The sequence below is a fragment of the Mixophyes fleayi genome, chromosome 2 (genome assembly GCF_038048845.1).
Source record: "Mixophyes fleayi isolate aMixFle1 chromosome 2, aMixFle1.hap1, whole genome shotgun sequence".
Taxonomy (NCBI): domain Eukaryota; kingdom Metazoa; phylum Chordata; class Amphibia; order Anura; family Limnodynastidae; genus Mixophyes; species Mixophyes fleayi.
The window spans coordinates 159,559,586-159,579,409 of NC_134403.1; the positions used below are offsets into that span (position 1 = coordinate 159,559,586).

General features: G+C 40.3%; 1 protein-coding gene across 1 annotated transcript in view; it reads left to right on the top strand.

Annotated features, from left to right (window-relative positions):
- The first annotated feature begins 1,009 nt into the window (after positions 1 to 1,009).
- Positions 1,010 to 19,824, top strand: part of EGFL6 (EGF like domain multiple 6) — a 107,500-nt gene continuing 88,685 nt past the window's right edge. The window contains exon 1 of the mRNA XM_075194823.1: positions 1,010 to 1,391. Coding sequence (XP_075050924.1) covers positions 1,285 to 1,391 — 107 coding nt within the window. The 5' untranslated portion in view covers positions 1,010 to 1,284. The remainder of the gene's footprint in view (positions 1,392 to 19,824) is intronic.

Sequence of the window (19,824 nt, forward strand, 5' to 3'; positions counted from 1 at the left end):
TAGAACTTATTAAGGGGCCTATTTAAGACGCATCGGCAAATATGATAGTTCATTTTCAATCTTCCTCGCATTGCTAAGGATTGAACTAACTTTCCTATTTATTAAAAAAACCTTCACATGAACAGCAGTTCCGAAAAACTGCCTTCCTGGGAAGTGCAACACTCATCTTTCACTTGCCCCTTCTTTCTCCTCCCATGCGATGCCGACTGCAATGATATTTCCTCCTTGTAATCTCTGTGCGTATGCGCCGACCGAAAACCTCGGGCATATGCACAGAGATCCTGGACTGCAAGAAGGTGAGTCATGTGATAGGGAGGGAACACATGATCCCTCCACACATGCGCTGTGCAGATCTGCTCTTCGGAGCAGAGCTGTTTCAGAAAGTTTTCAGTTATGTTAATGTAGGCCAGCTTGAGCTGGCCTACATTAACATGAATGAAAACTTAGTTTCGGTTATTGGTACATAGCGTTACTGAGCACTCCCTATACACTGTTATGTTCAAAAAAACGATAAGGGATGCAAAGCAGCAGATATCTGAGATATCTGCTGCGATGCTATAATGATACATACCTATTTAGCAAAAGTTTTCGGGCATTTAACGGGGAAAAACTTTGATAAATAGGCCCCTAAGAAACAACACCAGTTAAAACCATTTTACTTCTAAAAATATTTTTAAAATAATTAAATAAACACATTTCAACTACTCTACCTTCCCCACATTGTTTTATGTTGTCAAAATAACCACTATATTTCATACATGGGTTGATTATCAAGCAGGTAAGTTTAAACAAGCATACAAATATGTTCTATTGTAATGATATTAAGAAAATATAAAAACAGCAAGACAGAAGGGTAGGGTGAAGTCATGACTGAAATTTTAACTCCATTCCCTGTCAAATTGGTAGTAGGAGCAGGGGGTTAAACTAAAAAAAAACACACAGACAGCCCACTCCTCCCCATCCAAAATCTTGCTACAACCCAGCGACCTCCTGCGCTGTCATCAGTGACTGAGGGCAGACTGGCTGGAATTTTAGAACAGCCAAGTGTTGCGTGCAGCTGCTGAAGGCAGGAAAAAGGCAGAGCTAACACCCAACAAAAGACAAACCAGAGAGGAAGACTGCTCCCTCACTGCTTGTACCGCTGCTAAACCCAGGCACACAGGGATGGAGTGAATAACAATACCAGGAATCTCAGCATTGCTCGCTATAAAAGAACTGCTGCTGAAGAGTTAACAAATACATCAGCAAGAAGAGAAGAGATTTTCTTTTACCTATCATTGCAAAATGAGTTTCCCAGGAGGTGTGCTGGGCTCAGACATGGTGCTGCTGCTTTGGATAATATTAGGTGTATACTTCACCGCTGCTTCAGGTAGATTTGTGGAGTCTTCAAGGTTAGTGTTCATGTGCAATCTGTGAAGCAGATCTAGTATATATGTGTGTGTGTATCCCTATCTATATCTATATATATCAATATATATCTATAGATATAGATGTATATATTTCTATACACACACTATTTTATGTGAAATAGTATCCACACATATGGTGCAATTTGATGTCTTTATTTATAATGCAGAATTTAATAATATTAAGTACTACATTTAAAATTACCCTTTTACGGAGGGGTTTGCAGATTGTTTGTAGAATGTTTTTCAGGATAGAGTAAATGACCACTCTGGGTTCTGTTAAGCAATGTGCAGATCTGGCTCTTGTCATCCTAAGTGGTGTTATAAGTGTGATGTGTCTGTTTCATGCCAAGGTACTGGCTGGTCTCTGGCCAGGATTAAATAGAAGCTGGGTAAGTGGCAGACAATTGTATAAGTGCTGCAGGAAATGAACAGTTGGGTAAATTAGTCAATGTGTGCAGTTTGTTCAAGGTGAGAGTTCATAGGTGGAAATGTATCATGTTTTGCACCATAGTAATTGCTGCATGTTTGTTTATAATTCACACTTTTTCAGTGGGAGAAGGCAGGTGCAAAACTGTTGAATAAACCCAAATAATAATTTGTACCAGATGTAGTAATATAGAGTAAGCCAACAGCAGTATGTTCCAGGAATTCCACTGCCCTGGAAAACAGGAGTGTGAATTGATGTATTTCTCACATGTCACTTGTAGTCTTGCCCTGAAGATAGAGCTGTAGAGTAACTACTGTTATAGCAGTTTCTTCAAAGTACACACAAAGGAACCAAGTGGCCTTTATAGTAAAATACCAGTTACCGATTTCACCCGCAGTGGGGCACTTTAAACAATATACCCAATATCTTGTATTAAAGCAGAGTCAATTCATAGTAAACTTTAAGAAAAAAGTTATTGGTGCATTGTGAAAATATAAGAGCAAAGGAAATACACTTTGTGCTCTCAATTTACTAGATATAGTAAAATCTTGTCACCTGTTTTAATATTAATTATGATTATTGATTACCATAGTGGCCAAATTTAGCATTGATGTCAATGTGTGCACACCACTCAGACTGATGTGGCAGGTACAACATCTCAGGAACAGAAGAGCAACACATTAGGCTCCGTACCCACGGACTATGCATTTAACATGCTTCTTAGCTCAAGTTCAGGGTCTGTAACAGGAGTTTCTGTGGATAATTTTGAAAGCTTTTTGTTACACCTCTACCCAGTTGAAAACTTCCATTTTTCTCAATGGGAATGTTTTGTACTACGAAAATGACGTCAGTCTTTGACGCAACTCTGTTATTGCTCTTCTTAAGGGGGTAATGGAAGCAGCCTGCGGATGTTATATATTTGAAAAACCCTTTCACATTGTACTGGTGCCGCCTGCTTCCATTACCCCCTTACGAAGAGCAATAACAGAGTTGCGTCAAAGACTGAAGTCATTTTCGCGCATCGGGATATTCACTGATTGCATTAATTGATCGTCAATCAAACTACCAGTAGGCATTACTATTATGCCGGAAATGACAGCATCGCCCTCAAGTTGCCATGGTAATTGTTGTCGGGGTTTAGGCCATCGGGGAAATGAGTACCACCGGATTCTTTAGTTATACAGGTCTAGACGGATTGTTTAAAAGTGTAGATCATATATTATCATTTTATTCATATATGCTTTGATTAGTTTGCTATCTTTTTTACATTTTTTAATGTTAAAATGAAAACTATGAATCCTCATAATTTATTTATATAGCGTCACTAATTCCGCAGCTCTGTAGAGAGAACACAATCACATCAGTCCCTGCCCAAATAGAGCTTGCAATCTAATTTCCCTAACACACACACACAGACTAGGGTTAATTTGATCGCAGCCAATTAACCTACTAGTGTGTTTTTAGATCGTGGGAGGAAACCAGAGCGCCCAGAAGCAAACTACGCAAACACGGGGAGGACATACAAACTCCACACAGATAAGGCCATGGTCGGGAATAGAACTCATAAGCCCAGTGCTGTGAGGCAGAACTGCTAACCACTAAGCCGCCATGCTGCCCCAATCATGTAAAATAGTTCTATTTTCTCAGTGTTGTAAATGTCAGTTTTTCAAATCTAAAAGTCAAAACTTGATATGCAATAAATCAAAAGGGTTTCATACCTCAAAACAGGAGGTGTGATATCACACTGTCCAAATTCAGAATTGCCAACATTATAAATTAATTTCCAGAGTCATTTTTCTGCTGAGTTGATGCATCTATACCTGCCATACACAATTCTGTCTCAGTGAACCTTGGAGCACAGCAATTCCCATTATGTCATATTTACAGAATTAGATTATAATGCATTTTCAGTTTACTTTACTCACTATTTAGCCTTTGAATGTGTAAAGCTCCCCATTCTACATGTGATGTGTCCGTGGTGATTACTATGTCTGAGACTGGTGTGTTTAGTGGACTTGTGGGTGTAAGGAGCATTGATGTCCAACTGTTCAGTTCTCATCTGGTTTCTTTATTGTTATGTAGGCACAGTCCAAAAGATTTGTGATCTGTCTCTGGACTATAATAATTGTTTCCCTTGGTACAGCCAAGGAGAGAGAGGTGCTGAATCCCAAGAAGTTTATTGATTTAGTGGGATTTTTCACATTTCTAATGAAATCTAATTTATGAAGGATATTGGTGCGATATCCTTTCTCCTGAAGTAGGAGATTCTTGTCCCTGTTTATGATAACTAATTTGCCCAGGTAAATTTCAAGTTCATCCTGGGAGGCTGAAAGTGTGAAATCTTGGCTTTCATCAATCTGTTGAAAGAAATTGTGGGTAGGACGCCATGACAGTCCACTGGTATAAATGGTCTTTCCAATAAAGTCTCAGTGTAAGTGGTAGATCAGTATAGGATGAAATACACTTTTTAGATCTTTTTTTTACAGTACAAATTCTGACTTAGAATAATAGGAAGATCAAGGTTGTCTTCACTTCCCTTGAATACATGTCTGTCAAAACCATCTGGATTAGTGATTGGGAATAAATGGCTGTTCCATCCTTCCTGAATGTGGTCAGTTCTTTTTATTTCTCAGCTAGTCCCAACTCAAGAGCAGCATTTAATTGACTGATGCAATTGTTTTGTGAAAATAAACCCTAGAAAGGAAATTTGATAAGAGCGCGGGAGACATCTTTTTTTACCACTCTTCGTATCCACTTGTCTGTGGTTATGGGCTCTTATTGTGATAATGTCTCGCATACTGTACTGAAATTCATAACACTTAAAATATGTATTTGCTGTTCTACAGGGATGTTTTCTAGCAGGTCTTCCTTTAGAATTATGGAATGTTTTTGCTGGGTTGGATCTTTTCTGAAACCTACTTAAAAGCCTGGGACATTACTGAGGACCTACGGTACTGAGCATCTCTTTGAAACGGCTGTTTGTATCTATTTTTGACCCTGATGTCTCAGAATGGCCTTATGATAGGCTCACACCTCCTGTAGGAATTCTGGTCCAAATGAATATGCGTTTTCTAGATTGTAGTGATTGACCTTCTTAGGGGCCAGCTCAGATAAGCCTGCTAATGTAAGGCACCTAATATGGTGGATGATTAATGGTTTGACCTATTATTAAGATGGCTCTAGCTGCAGATTGCATCACTGCCATTATAGAGGCAATAAAGGATTCTACGGAAGCATGGCCACACAATTTACTCTCCTTCTCTGCTTTATCCAAAGGAAAAAAGAGAGGATCTACAATATCCACTCATTTAAATGGAATATTGTGGAGGAGCTGGTTAGTTTCTGTTATTACATTTTAATCTTCTAATGCTACTAGAGCCAGTTTAATTGCTGAAGCCAGTAGTGATCTAATATCAGGAACTGTGGACAGGTTCTTCCTCAGAATGGGACTCATATAAGTCAGTATGAGTAGCAGAGACTTTCTCGCTATGCCCTGGCCAAGAGTCCCCATGCACCTTCTTTTTGCCAAATTTATCTCCAAACCGGGTTATAGAATTTTTGTGAGTATTGTTAGTGACCATGCAAGTCTGATGTTTTTCCATCAAACCCAGGGAGACCTGAGACCGGGGATGAACCACTGTCAGAGGTATTTTTTTCTTTTTTGTAACACTCACTGAAGATGGTGAAGAGAAAGGACTAATAGGATGTGTCCTCTTTATTTTAGTTTTTTTAAAACTCACCAGAGAGGGACATAGGAGAGAACAGCAGTAAATCAGTTTCACTAACGAACACTAAAAACTTCATTGTCTACGCTGAAGAGAGGTCTCATGTTTTCAGGTACCACACAAGCTTCCTAGGTACTCAAGCCCGATCACGTGACTGCAGGTCAATAATGGGATATAGTGTTCTGATATGCTTGCCGTCGTTGCTAGGAGGCGAGCCTCCCATTGAGCAAATGAGAATTGTGTCAGATAATCATTAACAGTAATGTAGGTTACCTATTTGCAAACTACAATTGTGTTTCTACAGTAGTAGATCACAGTGTGAAATGGAACATTTTTGTTTTCTTATGTGCTACAGACTTCAATAATAATCCCATAATTGGTGCTATTAGAGAATAAAGAATAACCGCCAAGAACTTGCTATGAATTTGGATGCTACAAACCAGATGCTCATAGTATATGTATCATATTACAAAGAGGTGGCTGCAACATGTATAAGTCATGTCATGCATAAGTACCTGTTGTAAACACTCCAAAAAGAGCTCAATGGGATAGAGTCAATAAAGATCCTTTTATCTACTCTTTAGATCTCTTGTAAAGTTTGTTTACAACCTCTCTTTTCTGTGGTCTATTTCAACCTATAGTACAAAAACATACAATTCCATTTCCCTCCTAACACACATTTATGTGATGCTTATCATAGCATTCTTTGCATTATTAGTATTCATACATTCAAGTAGATTGTTGTAGCAAATCTGTGAAAAGCCAAGAATACTCAGCACTTTACAACAGGGCACAAACACAGTAATAAAACAAGACTGGGTATTGACAGACAGGCAAATAGTTAATTAGAGCCCTGCTTGCTATCTTATAATTTGCTGGAATTTATGTTATATACCTAAAGTAAAGTGCCACATATTGCATATTGGTCCAGCCAGATTGCAATTGGAAAAAGTGCTTAGAAAGGCTATATGACCCAGTCACAGATCAGTGTTGGTTTTGGGGTCAGATGGTTGATTGAGTATAGAAGGAGAATACATGTAAGTTTTGAGTGAACTGTTTAGAAGGTTAGTAATTGGTTAGAATTACCTAGGGATGTTAAGAAGTTCGTTCAGGAATTTCATAAGATTGCCTAAAGAGGTTTCATGGAACGCTTAAAGGTTTTGGAGACTAGGTGAAAGTCTTTTTGTACGAGGTAGGGAAGTCCACATACTCAGTGCAACCAGAAAAAGTACTGTAAGCAGCAATAGGAGCAGCAAATGAGTGTAGAGGCAGGCACGGATCTTGGGCAGAGCTGAAAGATCCAGTTGGAAGTTTCTTGGACTTGACAATTGGAATTTCAGTAAATAGAAAATCACACGGCATCTCAAGCTGGTTCCACAAATGTTTCAAGCAGCTTGTTGAATCCATGCTGCCAAGATTTCTGGAGGCAAAGGTGGATCTAAGTCAATACTAGAAAGATGGGTCTAATAAAGTTGCCACTGAGTTCATGTTGATGCAGCTTTGTTAATGTTTTTTTGTGTTCGTGGAAGTATTTTATATTGAATTTGGTGTAAAATACAGGGCAGACCAGCAGTAGAAGAATGTTTTGGGTTTTTTTTGAGAGGAAACAGTCTAACTGCTGAATTCAAAATAAATTGAAGGAGGAAAGGCTGGATAGGGGAAGACCAGTAAGAAGTTTATTGGAGTAGTCAATGCAGGAGATTATATGGGCATGAATTAAGGTTATTGCAGTGTGTTGTGTGATATACGTGTACATTCTGGAAATGTTTCTTTGATGTATGCATCAGGATTTGGATACAGATTGGGTATGGGGAACAAAGAGGAATTCTGAGTCAAGGATGACTCTTTAGCAGCGAACTTGAGGAGTAGGGTTTATATTCATGTTTTCAACAGAAAAAGAGCTGTCGGGTAGGTGGGAATATTAATCCCTTTGCAGCTGAGGCCTTTCTCTCCCCTATGTTGAGCCTATATTGGCAGATCTTTGGTTGGTCACATTCTAACATCAATATCAGTAATTTGTTTATGAATTATACCATGTCTTTTCCAGAAGACTTTTAATTTTTTTTATAAAATACTGTTAGTTTGTTTATAAACACTGTCACAGTAAAGAAAATTTACCCATGGCCAAAGAGATGCTTTTAATATTGAGCCTGAACTAAAAGCAAGTGGGTATATTTTTTGTCTAAATACCACCAAGAAATAGTTTGTGGTTCTTGCTTTAGCATCAATCCACCGTTACAAAACGGCAAAAATCAGGATTCTACACATAGGTATTTGTAATAAAATCTGCACTTTAATGCATTTTTTTTATATTAATTTATTTTGTTTGCTATTTTGTCTGGAATGAAATGCATAAAATGCGTAGTAATACAGTATGGGTAGCTCATTTACATGAATAGACAAGCTTATGCATCAAATTAGGGTATCTTTGTGCTTACTGAAGCCAGGATGGGGGAAATCTGAGCATTATTAATGTTTAGCTATAGTGTAGGGTGTTATTGTTTGGGGCACAGCATTCGAAAGAGTAGATTATCTTTTTTAAATAGAAAAAAATGTTGAATAAAGAATCCGATTACTTTCTTGGAGCCAGAATATGCATTACAAAACCTATCCTACATCTTGGGCGTCTTAATTTTCTCTGTAGAGTAGATGTTTGTTATCACAAGTGATCACCAAAAAATAACTATGAAGGGGCCACATAATTTGAAAGAGGAGACGCCGCTCTTTCAGATGAGGCCCCTGACCCCTGGATTTATTGAAACCAGGATGGGGGAGATCCTCACCATCTCTTTACTTAATCATTTCTGTAGTGTAGGGGATATTTTCTGGTGAATACACATGATCCCCAGAGTATAACTTCTCAGTTGCCATACAGTTTGAAACACGGAACTCCCCTATTTCAAACAAGCGTACCTCTGAGTGCCGGGATTGAGGAGATATGGCACTTTTAGTGTCCTACCCTCATCACCTGGCTTTTCAGAACTTACTGTAGTGCAGTGGACGTGAAGGTGCAGAGCTTGAATATGTAATTTCGATGACACAATGATATCTTTACATCCCACCTCTTTCTTCGGCCCTCACTGGCATTTAATGGTTTGCAAGTACTGTTACGAGCTGCAGCAGTGCCTAAAGAGCTGCAGCTCACTGTTTACATGTGGGCTGCGTCCCGGCCGTTGCCGTGATGATGGGACATCACTGTCTCTTGGTCCTGGCCATCACCAGGGCAACGGCCGGGGGCTCTCTCAGTGTAACCCTATGTCCCGTCATGAGAGGCATCAGGGCATGCGCACAAATAGGTTTAATTAAATGACTACAGCCCTCTGAGGCTGATTATGTCAGCTGTGTCCCCTACTTTTGATTGCCCCCCTATGTCTATAAGACAGGGCCTAGCCTCCCTGCCCCGATATAGCATTCTCTGTGCCTGCACACATTGCTGACCAGCTCCCCTGTTTCTGTGAATCTTCTGCTACCTTTTATTGATTCCCTGTTGTGACCTTTTGGCTTGACTCTGGACTTCGCTTGAACTCCTGTGGCCCTTTACCTCAGCCTGTTTCTGCATTACCCATGTTTGCTACTTGCCCTGACCTTTTGCCTCTCATTCAGCTATCCTGCTCGCATCTGACCCACGACCTTTGGACTGTCTCTGGTAACCGCTCATCCTTAGTAGTTTTAAAGTATATATTGAGGTTGAGTTCCACTGAAGGGGTTAATAGCAAAATTTCTTGAAAGATTGCGATTGAGATGGCAAGCGGACATTTAAAATAAATTGGAAGAAAGACATTCAAATTATTGATTAGTTTCAAATTATTGACCACCATAATCAGTGTAGTCTGTATGGAGTGTTCATAATGAAGAGTGTCCAGTAGGTTGTGTTAGGAAAGGAAGCATGTGAGGCAAATGTAGTTAAGACTCTTAAGAAGCTTTGAGGGGCATTGGAGTTGAAAGATGGGACAGATACCAGTGATTAAAAAGAGATTATAAATGCTAGTTAAGGCTAGAGTGAGCAAAGGATACGGCAATTGATGACTGGCATATGGAGAGCTAGTAGAGTGGGAGGAGAAGACAGTGAATACTTTGTCTTCATTTGTGGGATAAAATGTGATCCAGAAGATGCCAGAGTGTGTGGGAAAGGTATTGAGCAGGTTGTTGCATTTCGAAGAGGATACAATTTCATGTTGGATCTTGTCAATCTTGTCTTTGAAATAGGAAGCAAGATCTTGGGCAATGATAGTGATCGGAGGGTTGAAAAGATATTTAAATGTATTAAAGAAGTTTGCGAGATTAGAACCCTGAGCAGATATGAGAGAGGTATATTTGTTCGGCAGTGTACGAAGCATTTCATTAGGAGAGGTAGACGGTAGTATATTTGAGGAAGTCATAAAAAATATGTGATTTCGCCAATGTTGTTTTAGTTTCCAGGAGACTTTTTGAAGGCACCATGTTTCTTCAGTGTCCCACAGCAGAGATTTTTGTCGATGCTAAGAGGAAAGAGAAACTGGAACCACTTGAACAAGGACTGTGGCTAGGATTTGATTAAGCTTTGGTACTGCCAGTTCAGGAAAGGATAATGTTGAAATTGGTAGAATTTGGGTAGAAACTGTTGCAGAAAAGTAGAAAGTTATTGAAAATGAATAGAGCTTAGATTTTGGCGGGCATGAGAAGGCTTAGTAGAGTTAGAGTGGAAGAGAGTTTGAAGGTGATCTGAGACAGGGAAGAAGTGTTATAGAAATCAGAAACTGAGATAATGGTGACTATCATTATGAAAAGAGGAGTCAGTCTACTGGGAGAGGGTGAGAGAGGAAGTAAGAAAGATTAGTTTTGAGGCTCAAGGAGAATATGGATCATCAGTTGGGATGATGAAATCATCCAAGATGATGTTTGGTATGCCACAGAATAAGAAATTTGGTAGCTTGGCAGAGAAATGATGAAGAAGTTGTTGGGATGGTCTAAGGGAACAATAGACCACAGCAACATGCAGGGAGAAGAAGTTGAAAACCCAGATACTATGTACTTGAAAAGAAGGAAATGTGTGTGATGGAACAGTTGGTTGTGAATGTGTCACCTTGGGGAAAGGAGGAGTTCATGCCACCTGCTTGTCTGATTCCATGCCTGAAGGTGTGGGTGAAGTGGAGACCACCGTGTGAAATGGCTGTGTGTGTGGAAGTGTCTGAATATGTGAGCTGTGTTTTTATTATTACCATATGGTTGAGGCTGTTTGATTGGAAGAGATCCCGGATGGTGGTCAGTTTGTTGAAAACAGACTATGCATTCACATGGAAATATGTAAATTATTTTGTAAGTGATGGGGACAGGTGATATTTTTAATGTTTGCTGGCTGGATAGATATATCACCAACTACTAGAAGTAGAAGCACATAGAGGTAAAAAAGATGATTGTAAGATTAAAATGGTCTTATTATGGAGACAAATAAACAAAGTCCTTTAGGAACTACAAGGATATTAACTAGAATTCTTTGAAACATTTACCTATCTCTGATTTGAGTTATTAGCCAATCACATCATATTCCAGCATTTTTGTTGGGAAGAGTGAAGGAACGATATGGCTAAAGAGGTGTGAAGTAACGGGACAAAAATGGTGTAATTCTAAGGATAATGCCATGGATGGATAGTAAGATAAAGTTTGGTAAACATTGTTTCATTTGATAGGTATTTGAGAATAAATGTGAAGACCTAAGGCAAATAAACAGAGGAAATAAAGAGATATAAACTCAGCAAGTTACATTTTCCAGGACAGTGAGAAGAGAAGTGCAGTGTCTGGATGCAGCAGATGAAAATTGGTGCTGGCCATCCTCAGTTGAACTGTTTGTTCAGCTGTGTTGTTTAATTGGATAAGAACAGGTAAGAGAGAGCAGGACAGTCTGCCAAATGTCCTGAACCTGGTCTCAGATTTGGTGACTGTCTTGCTCAGACAGGATTTGGTCCACTACAAGGATAGTTGTGAGGTATGTCCCGCTTAGCACTGTACTGCTCATGAAGGCAGAGCTCATGAAGGCAGAGCTGCGTGCATCTAACAGTAATGCACACAGTTTTGCCTATGTATTTTTCTATTTTTGTTCTAAAATGATAACCATGTTACATCTTAGGGGCACCCCTGCCTTAAGTGCCCCTTGGACCCCCAGAGCCTTAATCCAGCTCTGATCTGGATGCTAACTCGCAAGTGGGGGGAGAGAGACTCAAAAGAAGTGCAGCAGTGGTGTTACATGACATCACTGTGACATCACAGACCTCCAAACTGCTCATCATACAAAATCCTAGGTCCAAGCCTGACTTTCAAGGAGTCCATTCAGTGTGGTTTTTGGGCCATGTGGGCTGCTCTTACATTTTATTAATACAAAAATAAACAAAACAAGTGCACTGTTCAATTGTTGGCCATTTTAAAAAGGGGCCTGGAGCTGCAGTTCCATCAGTCCCTATGTAAATGCGAACCTAACTATAGAGGTAGTGCTGCCCAAAGCATTCAATCAGACTGTCCTGCAAAAATCTGTTTATCTCTACTCATCTGCATCTTGTTCTTATCAACCACATTTTCTTGGTTGATAAAAACAAAAGCCATCCCATAATTGTTTAAGCAAGACAATCACAGCAAACTATCTTAGCCCAATACTAGAAAAACATATAAATTAAATTATTCTGCAAATATACACCCTTCAGTATAAACAGTTTATATGGCAAATATGTGGACTGTTTGGGTATATATAGATGTCATCATTAGTGTCACAAAACTTGCCTGCACCACACTCCTGTTCAGGGCTGGCAGAACATGGTAAGCGGGGTAAGCAAGGCGGAGGGGCGCCATGCCAGAGAGAAGCTGCCCCCCGCCTGCCTTCCCCTCTGTCCACTGGCCCAGGAAGAAAGAAAGAAATCACTGGTGCCGGCGCCCTCCTTCTCCCTGCTAGCTGCTCACTGACAGTGTCGGGCGGGATGTCATCACTCCCCAACACTGTCAGTGAGGAGCTGCACAGGCAACAGCCCAGAAGAATAAAAGACAGAAGAGGAGAAGATAATAGAAAGGTAAGCAGAAACAGTGGGGAGAAATGTATGAGAGGAGTGTGGTGGGGGAGAAATGCATTGAGGAGAGTGTGGTGGGGGAGAAATGCATTGAGAGGAGTGTGGTGGGGGAGAAATGAATTGAGGGGAGTGTGGTTGGAGAGAAATGCATTGAGAGGAGTGTGGTGGGGGAAAAATGAATGAGAGGAGTGTGGTGGGGGAGAAATGCATTGAGAGGAGTGTGGCGGGGGAGGAATGCATTGAGAGGAGTGTGGTGGGGGAGAAATGAATGAGAGGAGAGTGGTGGGGGAGAAATGCATTGAGAGGAGTGTGGTGGGGGAGAAATGCATTGAGAGGAGTGTGGTGGGGGAGAAATGAATGAGAGGAGTGTGGTGGGGAGAAATGCATTGAGAGGAGTGTGGTTGGGGAGAAATGCATTGAGAGGAGTGTGGTGGGGGAGAAATAAATGAGAGGAGTGTGGTGGGGGAGAAATGCATTGAGAGGAGCGTGGTGGGAGAGAAATGAATGAGAGGAGTGTGGTGGGGGAGAAATGAATGAGAGGAGTGTGGTGGGGGAGAAATGAATTGAGGGGAGTGTGGTTGGAGAGAAATGCATTGAGAGGAGTGTGGTGGAGGAAAAATAAATGAGAGGAGTGTGGTGGGGGAGAAATGCATTGAGAGGAGTGTGGCGGGGGAGGAATGCATTGAGAGGAGTGTGGTGGGGGAGAAATGAATGAGAGGAGAGTGGTGGGGGAGAAATGCATTGAGAGGAGCGTGGTGGGGGAGAAATGCATTGAGAGGAGTGTGGTGGGGGAGAAATGAATGAGAGGAGTGTGGTGGGGAGAAATGCATTGAGAGGAGTGTGGTTGGGGAGAAATGCATTGAGAGGAGTGTGGTGGGGGAGAAATAAATGAGAGGAGTGTGGTGGGGGAGAAATGCATTGAGAGGAGCGTGGTGGGAGAGAAATGAATGAGAGGAGTGTGGTGGGGAGAAATGAATGAGAGGAGTGTGGTGGGGGAGAAATGAATTGAGGGGAGTGTGGTGGGGGAGAAATGAATTGAGGGGAGTGTGGTGGGGGAGAAATGAATTGAGGGGAGTGTGGTGGGGGAGAAATGACGTTAGGTTGCTGGGGGAGAAAATAATTGAATGTGCTAATGAAGAAATGAATGAAGGGTTCTGGGAAGAAATGTCTCTATGTAACACACAATATATAGAGAATATTTGAAGCTAGATAAGCAGTCTCTGAATTTAGGAATTTAGTGTGACTTTATTGATTTGCATCTTGTACTGTATAGTTATATTGCTTTATCATTCTAGTATCTGTTTTTTTATTGAAAACGTTTCAATGATCTAGGTAGAGTTATTTTCATGGAATTTAAAAGTGATACATCTCAGCTCTGCTCTGCTCATTACAGCTAGAGTAGTAAAAATATTGAATGCATTTCCACAAGAACTGGAAGACACCGAAAAATAATTCAAGAAAAGACTGGATACATCTTATGTAGAAAATACAGGGCTGCTGCCATTAATAAAAACACATGATAATGTGTTGAGACGATATAGGGTCGAGATCAAGTCATACTATAGGCCTAGCAGTCTATGCAACTGTTATGGGTCCAGCTGTACAGGGGGTCACGTCCCACAGGAAAAAAATATACCTTGTAATGCAAACTTAATATTGCTTCATAACAAATTTTATCCAGGCAGTTATAATAATAATAAAGGATAAAATAACTTAATATATAATTCAAACTAATGTGCAAAATAGCTACTAATGCAATTAGTACTCTCCACTTATTAGATAGTGAATGAGGATGGGACAGACGTTGTGGTGGGTATGACTTTATGATGGTGCACATCAAAATTTTGCTATGGGTGAAACCTGGATTATCTGTTAGAAAGTGCAGACCTAGGTGGTGTGACGATGAAGGGGGGCAAAAGTGTGCTGAAAGAGGGGGCACAGTGTGATGAAGGAGGGTGCATTTTTTTTCTCTTCTATACTTCTCAGCTAATTAATTTGTCAAAAATGTAAACTTTAATTACAAAAAATACTTTGTCTTTATTTATATTATTCATGTAACAATAAAAGTTCGCTGTTAAATATATTTATTTGTATTACTCTCCTTATTAAAATTTATTATATGATTTGTATTAAAAGACAAAAAGCATTATTGAACAAATAATTTATACAAGAGGAGGGCGCAAATATATTTTTTTGCGGGGAGACGCTGAACATGCTAGCACTGGTCCTGCTCCTGTGCTTCTGATTCACTCTGCCTCTGCGTAAAGACCAGCAATTCCTGGTTTGAGCGCTCATATGATTGTGGCTGGGAGGCGGCATATTCAAACCTGCAGATTATATGAAGCTCACTCTGACAATCTAGCAGTGTCAGAGTAATAGATTTCCACACCAGTCTGACTCCCTGTTATGCTGCAAAAGCAAATCTTTCCTGTGCTTTCCCTTGTATTGCCTCTCTCTGCCTATTAACTCCTTGTGTACTAATCCTTGCTTGTTTTTGACCACTCTCTCTCGGATTTTGTGCTGCACTACCTGTGTAACAGTTCCGGGTTTGTTATTGGACTTCCCTTCTGCATACTGATTTTGTACCTCGCTACCGCCAGTGTACCAGTCCTAGGCTTGCTGACCTGTTTCTGGATTACCCATCCTCCATCTCCGATGTGTTACGGCTAGTGGCTTTTCAGAGGGCCGCGACCTGTGCATTCCAGGCTGCTAAGCCCATACCACTTTGTGGAAGTTCTTGGTGAAGACCGTGGAATCCGTTAGACTCTGTGCCTCGGTGTGGCCAGCGTTAAACCAGGCTACATGTGTATACATCACCTCAGGACTCCCTTCCTGATAATCTTGTTACAATTAGATACCAGTTCTAGATACTAGACATCAGTTCACCTATCTTGGTACATATCATATAATCTGTTTTCCCAGTTCTAGATACTAGACATCAGTCCAACTGTCTTGATACATATCACATCATCTCTTTCATCATTTCTAGATACTAGACATCAGTTCACCTGCCTTAGTACATATCACATAATATCTTTCCCCAGTTCTAGATACTAGACATCAGTCCAACTGTCTTAATACATATCACATCATCTCTTTCATCATTTGTAGATACTAGACATCAGTTCGCCTGCCTTAGTACATATCACATCATCTCTTTCATCATTTCTAGATACTAGACATCAGTTCACCTGCCTTAGTACATATCACATAATCTCTTTCCCCAGTTCTAGATATTAGATAGATCTGTCTTGGTACAGTTGGGTATGGTATCCTGATGCTTGGGATACCGACACTGACTACACCTACAAAAAAAACACAGACTCAAATCACAACATATTTAAAATGTGCACTTACCTTCTAACCGACGGAGGACATTACCAAAACAACTGCTAAGGTAAGTATACATTTTAATTATGTCATGATTTGAGTCTTCGTGGTTTTTTGTAGGTGTAGTCGGTATCGGTATCCCAAGCATTGGGATACCGATTACCACTTCTTGGTAGATATCATATAATCTCTTTTCCCTCAGTTCTAGATACTAGACATCAATTTACCTGTATTGGTACATATCACATCATCACTTTAATTTTCAAAACACAAGAGTAATTTCACACTTCTGACTCATATTTTTACAAACTGAAACATGCCTGTGTCATTTATTTTACTTTTTATGAAGTCCTGTCTTTTTAATATAAATGAAAATAAGTCCATGGTTACTGCATCTCTACAGTAATGCCTGCTACACATCTATGCAAGGACTTTTTTCGTAGCGCATTTTTCTAAAAAAATAAGTGAGCCATTGAGGTAACAAGCTTTTTGTACATCAACACTTGGGTAATTTGAGGGAATCCAGATGTCCAATGAAAATATAATAATCATGACGTTTATTTTTTTAACTGAGATATGCTGGTTTGAAGGAATCTAGAAACTAATATTAGGAAGTCATAGAGAATACTCCATGTAACCGAACACTTTAACACCACTCTAGCCGCTTCCTGCATAATCTCCTCCACTGATCTCTGTTTCCCTTGTGGAGACCTCAATAGAAAATGAACTACAACAACCCTGCAGGCTAACTTGGTGATTTCATTGTATTAACATGGAATTTTGCAGTTTCATTTACTAATATAATTTGCTTCTGTGCCTCCATTTAGAATAGAAATCCATTAGTTTTATTATATAACTTCATGTCTCCTAGATAGATATGAGCAAAATTGTCTAAATTGTTCTGATTAATAGTCACCTTTTACTGCATTTGGCCAAAAAATGTAGCATGTTTCACCAGTGAATTTGGCCTTAAGTGTTTCTAGTCCAAGACAATCATAACAGCAGTATATGTTTGTTTATTGTAATTGTATATTTTGTTTTCTTTAGGGTGCTGTCACATGATTGCTTTAAATGTTAGCAAACCAGTGGCTACAACCAAAATAAGAGGGACCTCCATGTGTCAATCAATTATTTACATTTTTTTGTTAGTGAAAGTACTGACCACATGGCTTAATACCAACACAACAATTTTGTGCATTGGGAAATAGAGATATACCATTGTTAACAGCTGTATTTTTGGTTCTTATAAGTATCATAATATACAGTCATGGCCAAAAACCTTTTTGTCAGATGTTGCTATGGTATACTGAAGTAAAATTACAAGCATTTCATAAGTGTCAAAGGCTTTTATTGACAGTTACATTAAGTTTATGCAAATAGTCAATATTTCAAGTGTTGTATTTTTGAAGACCTCCACAATTCGCCCTGGAATGCTGTCAATCAACTTCTGGGCCACATACTGACTGATGGCCGCCCATTCTTGCCTAATCAATGTTTGCAGTTTGTCAGAATTTGTGGGGTTTTGTTGTCTACTCGCCTCTTGAGGATTGACCACAGGTTTTCAATAGGATTAAGGTCTGGGGAGTTTCCTGACCATGGACCCAAAATTTCGATGTTTTGATCCCCGAGCCACTTAGTTATCACTTTTGCCTTATGGCAAGGTACTCCATCATGCTGGAAAAGGCATTGTTCGTCACCAAACTGTTCTTGGATGGTTGGGAGAAATTGCTTTTGTAAAATGTTTTGGTACCATTCTTTATTCATGGCTGTGTTTTTAGGCAAAATTGTGAGTGAGCCCACTCCCTTGGCTGAGAAGCAACCCCCACACATGAATGGTCTCAGGATGCTTTGCTGTTGGCATGGCACAGGACTGATGGTAGCGCTCACCTTTCCTTTTCCAGACAAGCGTTTTTCCAGATGCCCCAAACAATCTGAAAGGGGATTCATCAGAGAAAATTACTTTTCCCCAGTCTCAGCAGTCCAATTCCTGTACCTTTTGCAGAATATCAGTCTGTCCCTGATGTTTTTCCTGGAGAGAAGTTGCTTCTTTGCTAGCCTTCTTGACACCCTGCCGTCCTCCAAAAGTCTACGCCTCACTGTGCGTGCAGATAGCTCACACCTGCCTGTTGCTGTTTCTGAGCAAGCTCTGCACTGGTGGTGCTCTGATCCCGCAGCTGAATCAACTTTAGGAGACGGTCCTGGCGGTTGCTGGATGTTCTTGGGTGCCCTGAAGCCTTCTTCACAACTTTTGAACCTCTTTCCTTGAAGTTCTTGATGATCCGATAAATGGTTGATTTAGGTGCAATCTTACTAGCAGCAATATCCTTGCCTGTGACGCCCTTTTTGTGCAAAGCAATGATGACTGCAAGTGTTTCCTTGCAGGTAACCATAACAGAGGAAGAACAATGATTTCAAGCACCACCCTTCTTTTAAAGCTTCCAATCTGTTATTCTAACTCAATCAGCATGACAGAGTGATCACCAGCCTTGTCCTCGTCAACACTCTCACCTGTGTTAATGAGAGAATCACTGACCTGATGTCAGCTGGTCCTTTTGTGGCAGGGCTGAAATGCAGTGGAAATGTTGTTTTGGGGATAAAGTTCATTGTCATGGCAAAGAGGGACTCTAATTGCAATTCATGATCACTCTTCATGACATTCTGGAGTATATGCAAATTACCATCATAAAAACTGAGGCATCAGACTTTGTGATAAATAATATTTGTGTCTTTCTCAAAACTTTTGGCCATGACTGTAATAATCAAGAACGAAGCAAACTAGTGGTTTGATTTACTGTCCCGAAATATCAGGGTGACTCTTCGATTAGGGTGAGACATCCCAGAGTCCCATGAAAGCAGGTAATTTTTCTGAAACCTCAGTGCGGGCAGGATCATGATGACACATTGTTCTCATCCATATTGTGCCTGCCACCTCTTTTCATCTCTCCAGGAAGCAAGGTATGACATATACGTAAGTACATATTTAACTTATCCCCAGGAATGAGTGTTTATAAACAAATATCCATTAGAGATGGTATTCACACTATCTGAAGCATGTTGCTATTGCTGGACCACCACTGTCACCGACAGCTTGTGGTCCAATCATGGAGACAGGAGACATGTTTTTCAGATACCAGTACCATGGTCACTGCACACAATGTCCACATGAAATACTGTGTATTTCTTTTTTTTTTTTAAAAGATATTTTATTGAGTTTTACAATACAGGCAAAAAGGGAAACAGGCAGTACAGGTGGAAGAAAGCTGCAATGAAGTTTCCACGAAATATAAACAGTATATTGTTAACGATCTGAAGAAGTGAAAATAAATTTAAGGGGGATAGAAGGGAGGGGAAAGAGAGAGGAAAGAATAGGGGTGAGAGGGACAGGGGTAATCACTAGCCAAAGTGAGGAAAAGAAAAGTATGGAGAAGATGGTGAACCATGACAGGGTTTAAGATTGATAGTTGGGGCTCAAGGGCCTTAGAATGCAAGAGGGGAGGAGGCTCCGTGGTGCTCAGTCCAAGGACTCCAGACCTTGTTAAATTGGACAGGAGTGTGGCGGAGAATACTAGTCATATACTCCATATGGTAAACTTGCCATGTGCGGTTAATAACCAATGGCAGAGGGGGAGGACTCGGATTTTTCCAAAATAGAAACACATATACTTAGTGCTGCTAGATGCCAAATTGCTCTGAGTTGATTTTGATATCTTGGGAATAGAGCGCAGGAGTAAGGAATACGACAGAGATGGGGGAAGGGAGATCTGAGTGACATCAGAAATTAACCGATGGACCGACTTCCAGAAAGGAAGTAGTTTTGGACAATACCACCATAAGTGAGACAGGGTACCCTCCCGACCGCATTGACGCCAGCATAGCGATGAGGAGTCTGGGTATATCATATGAAG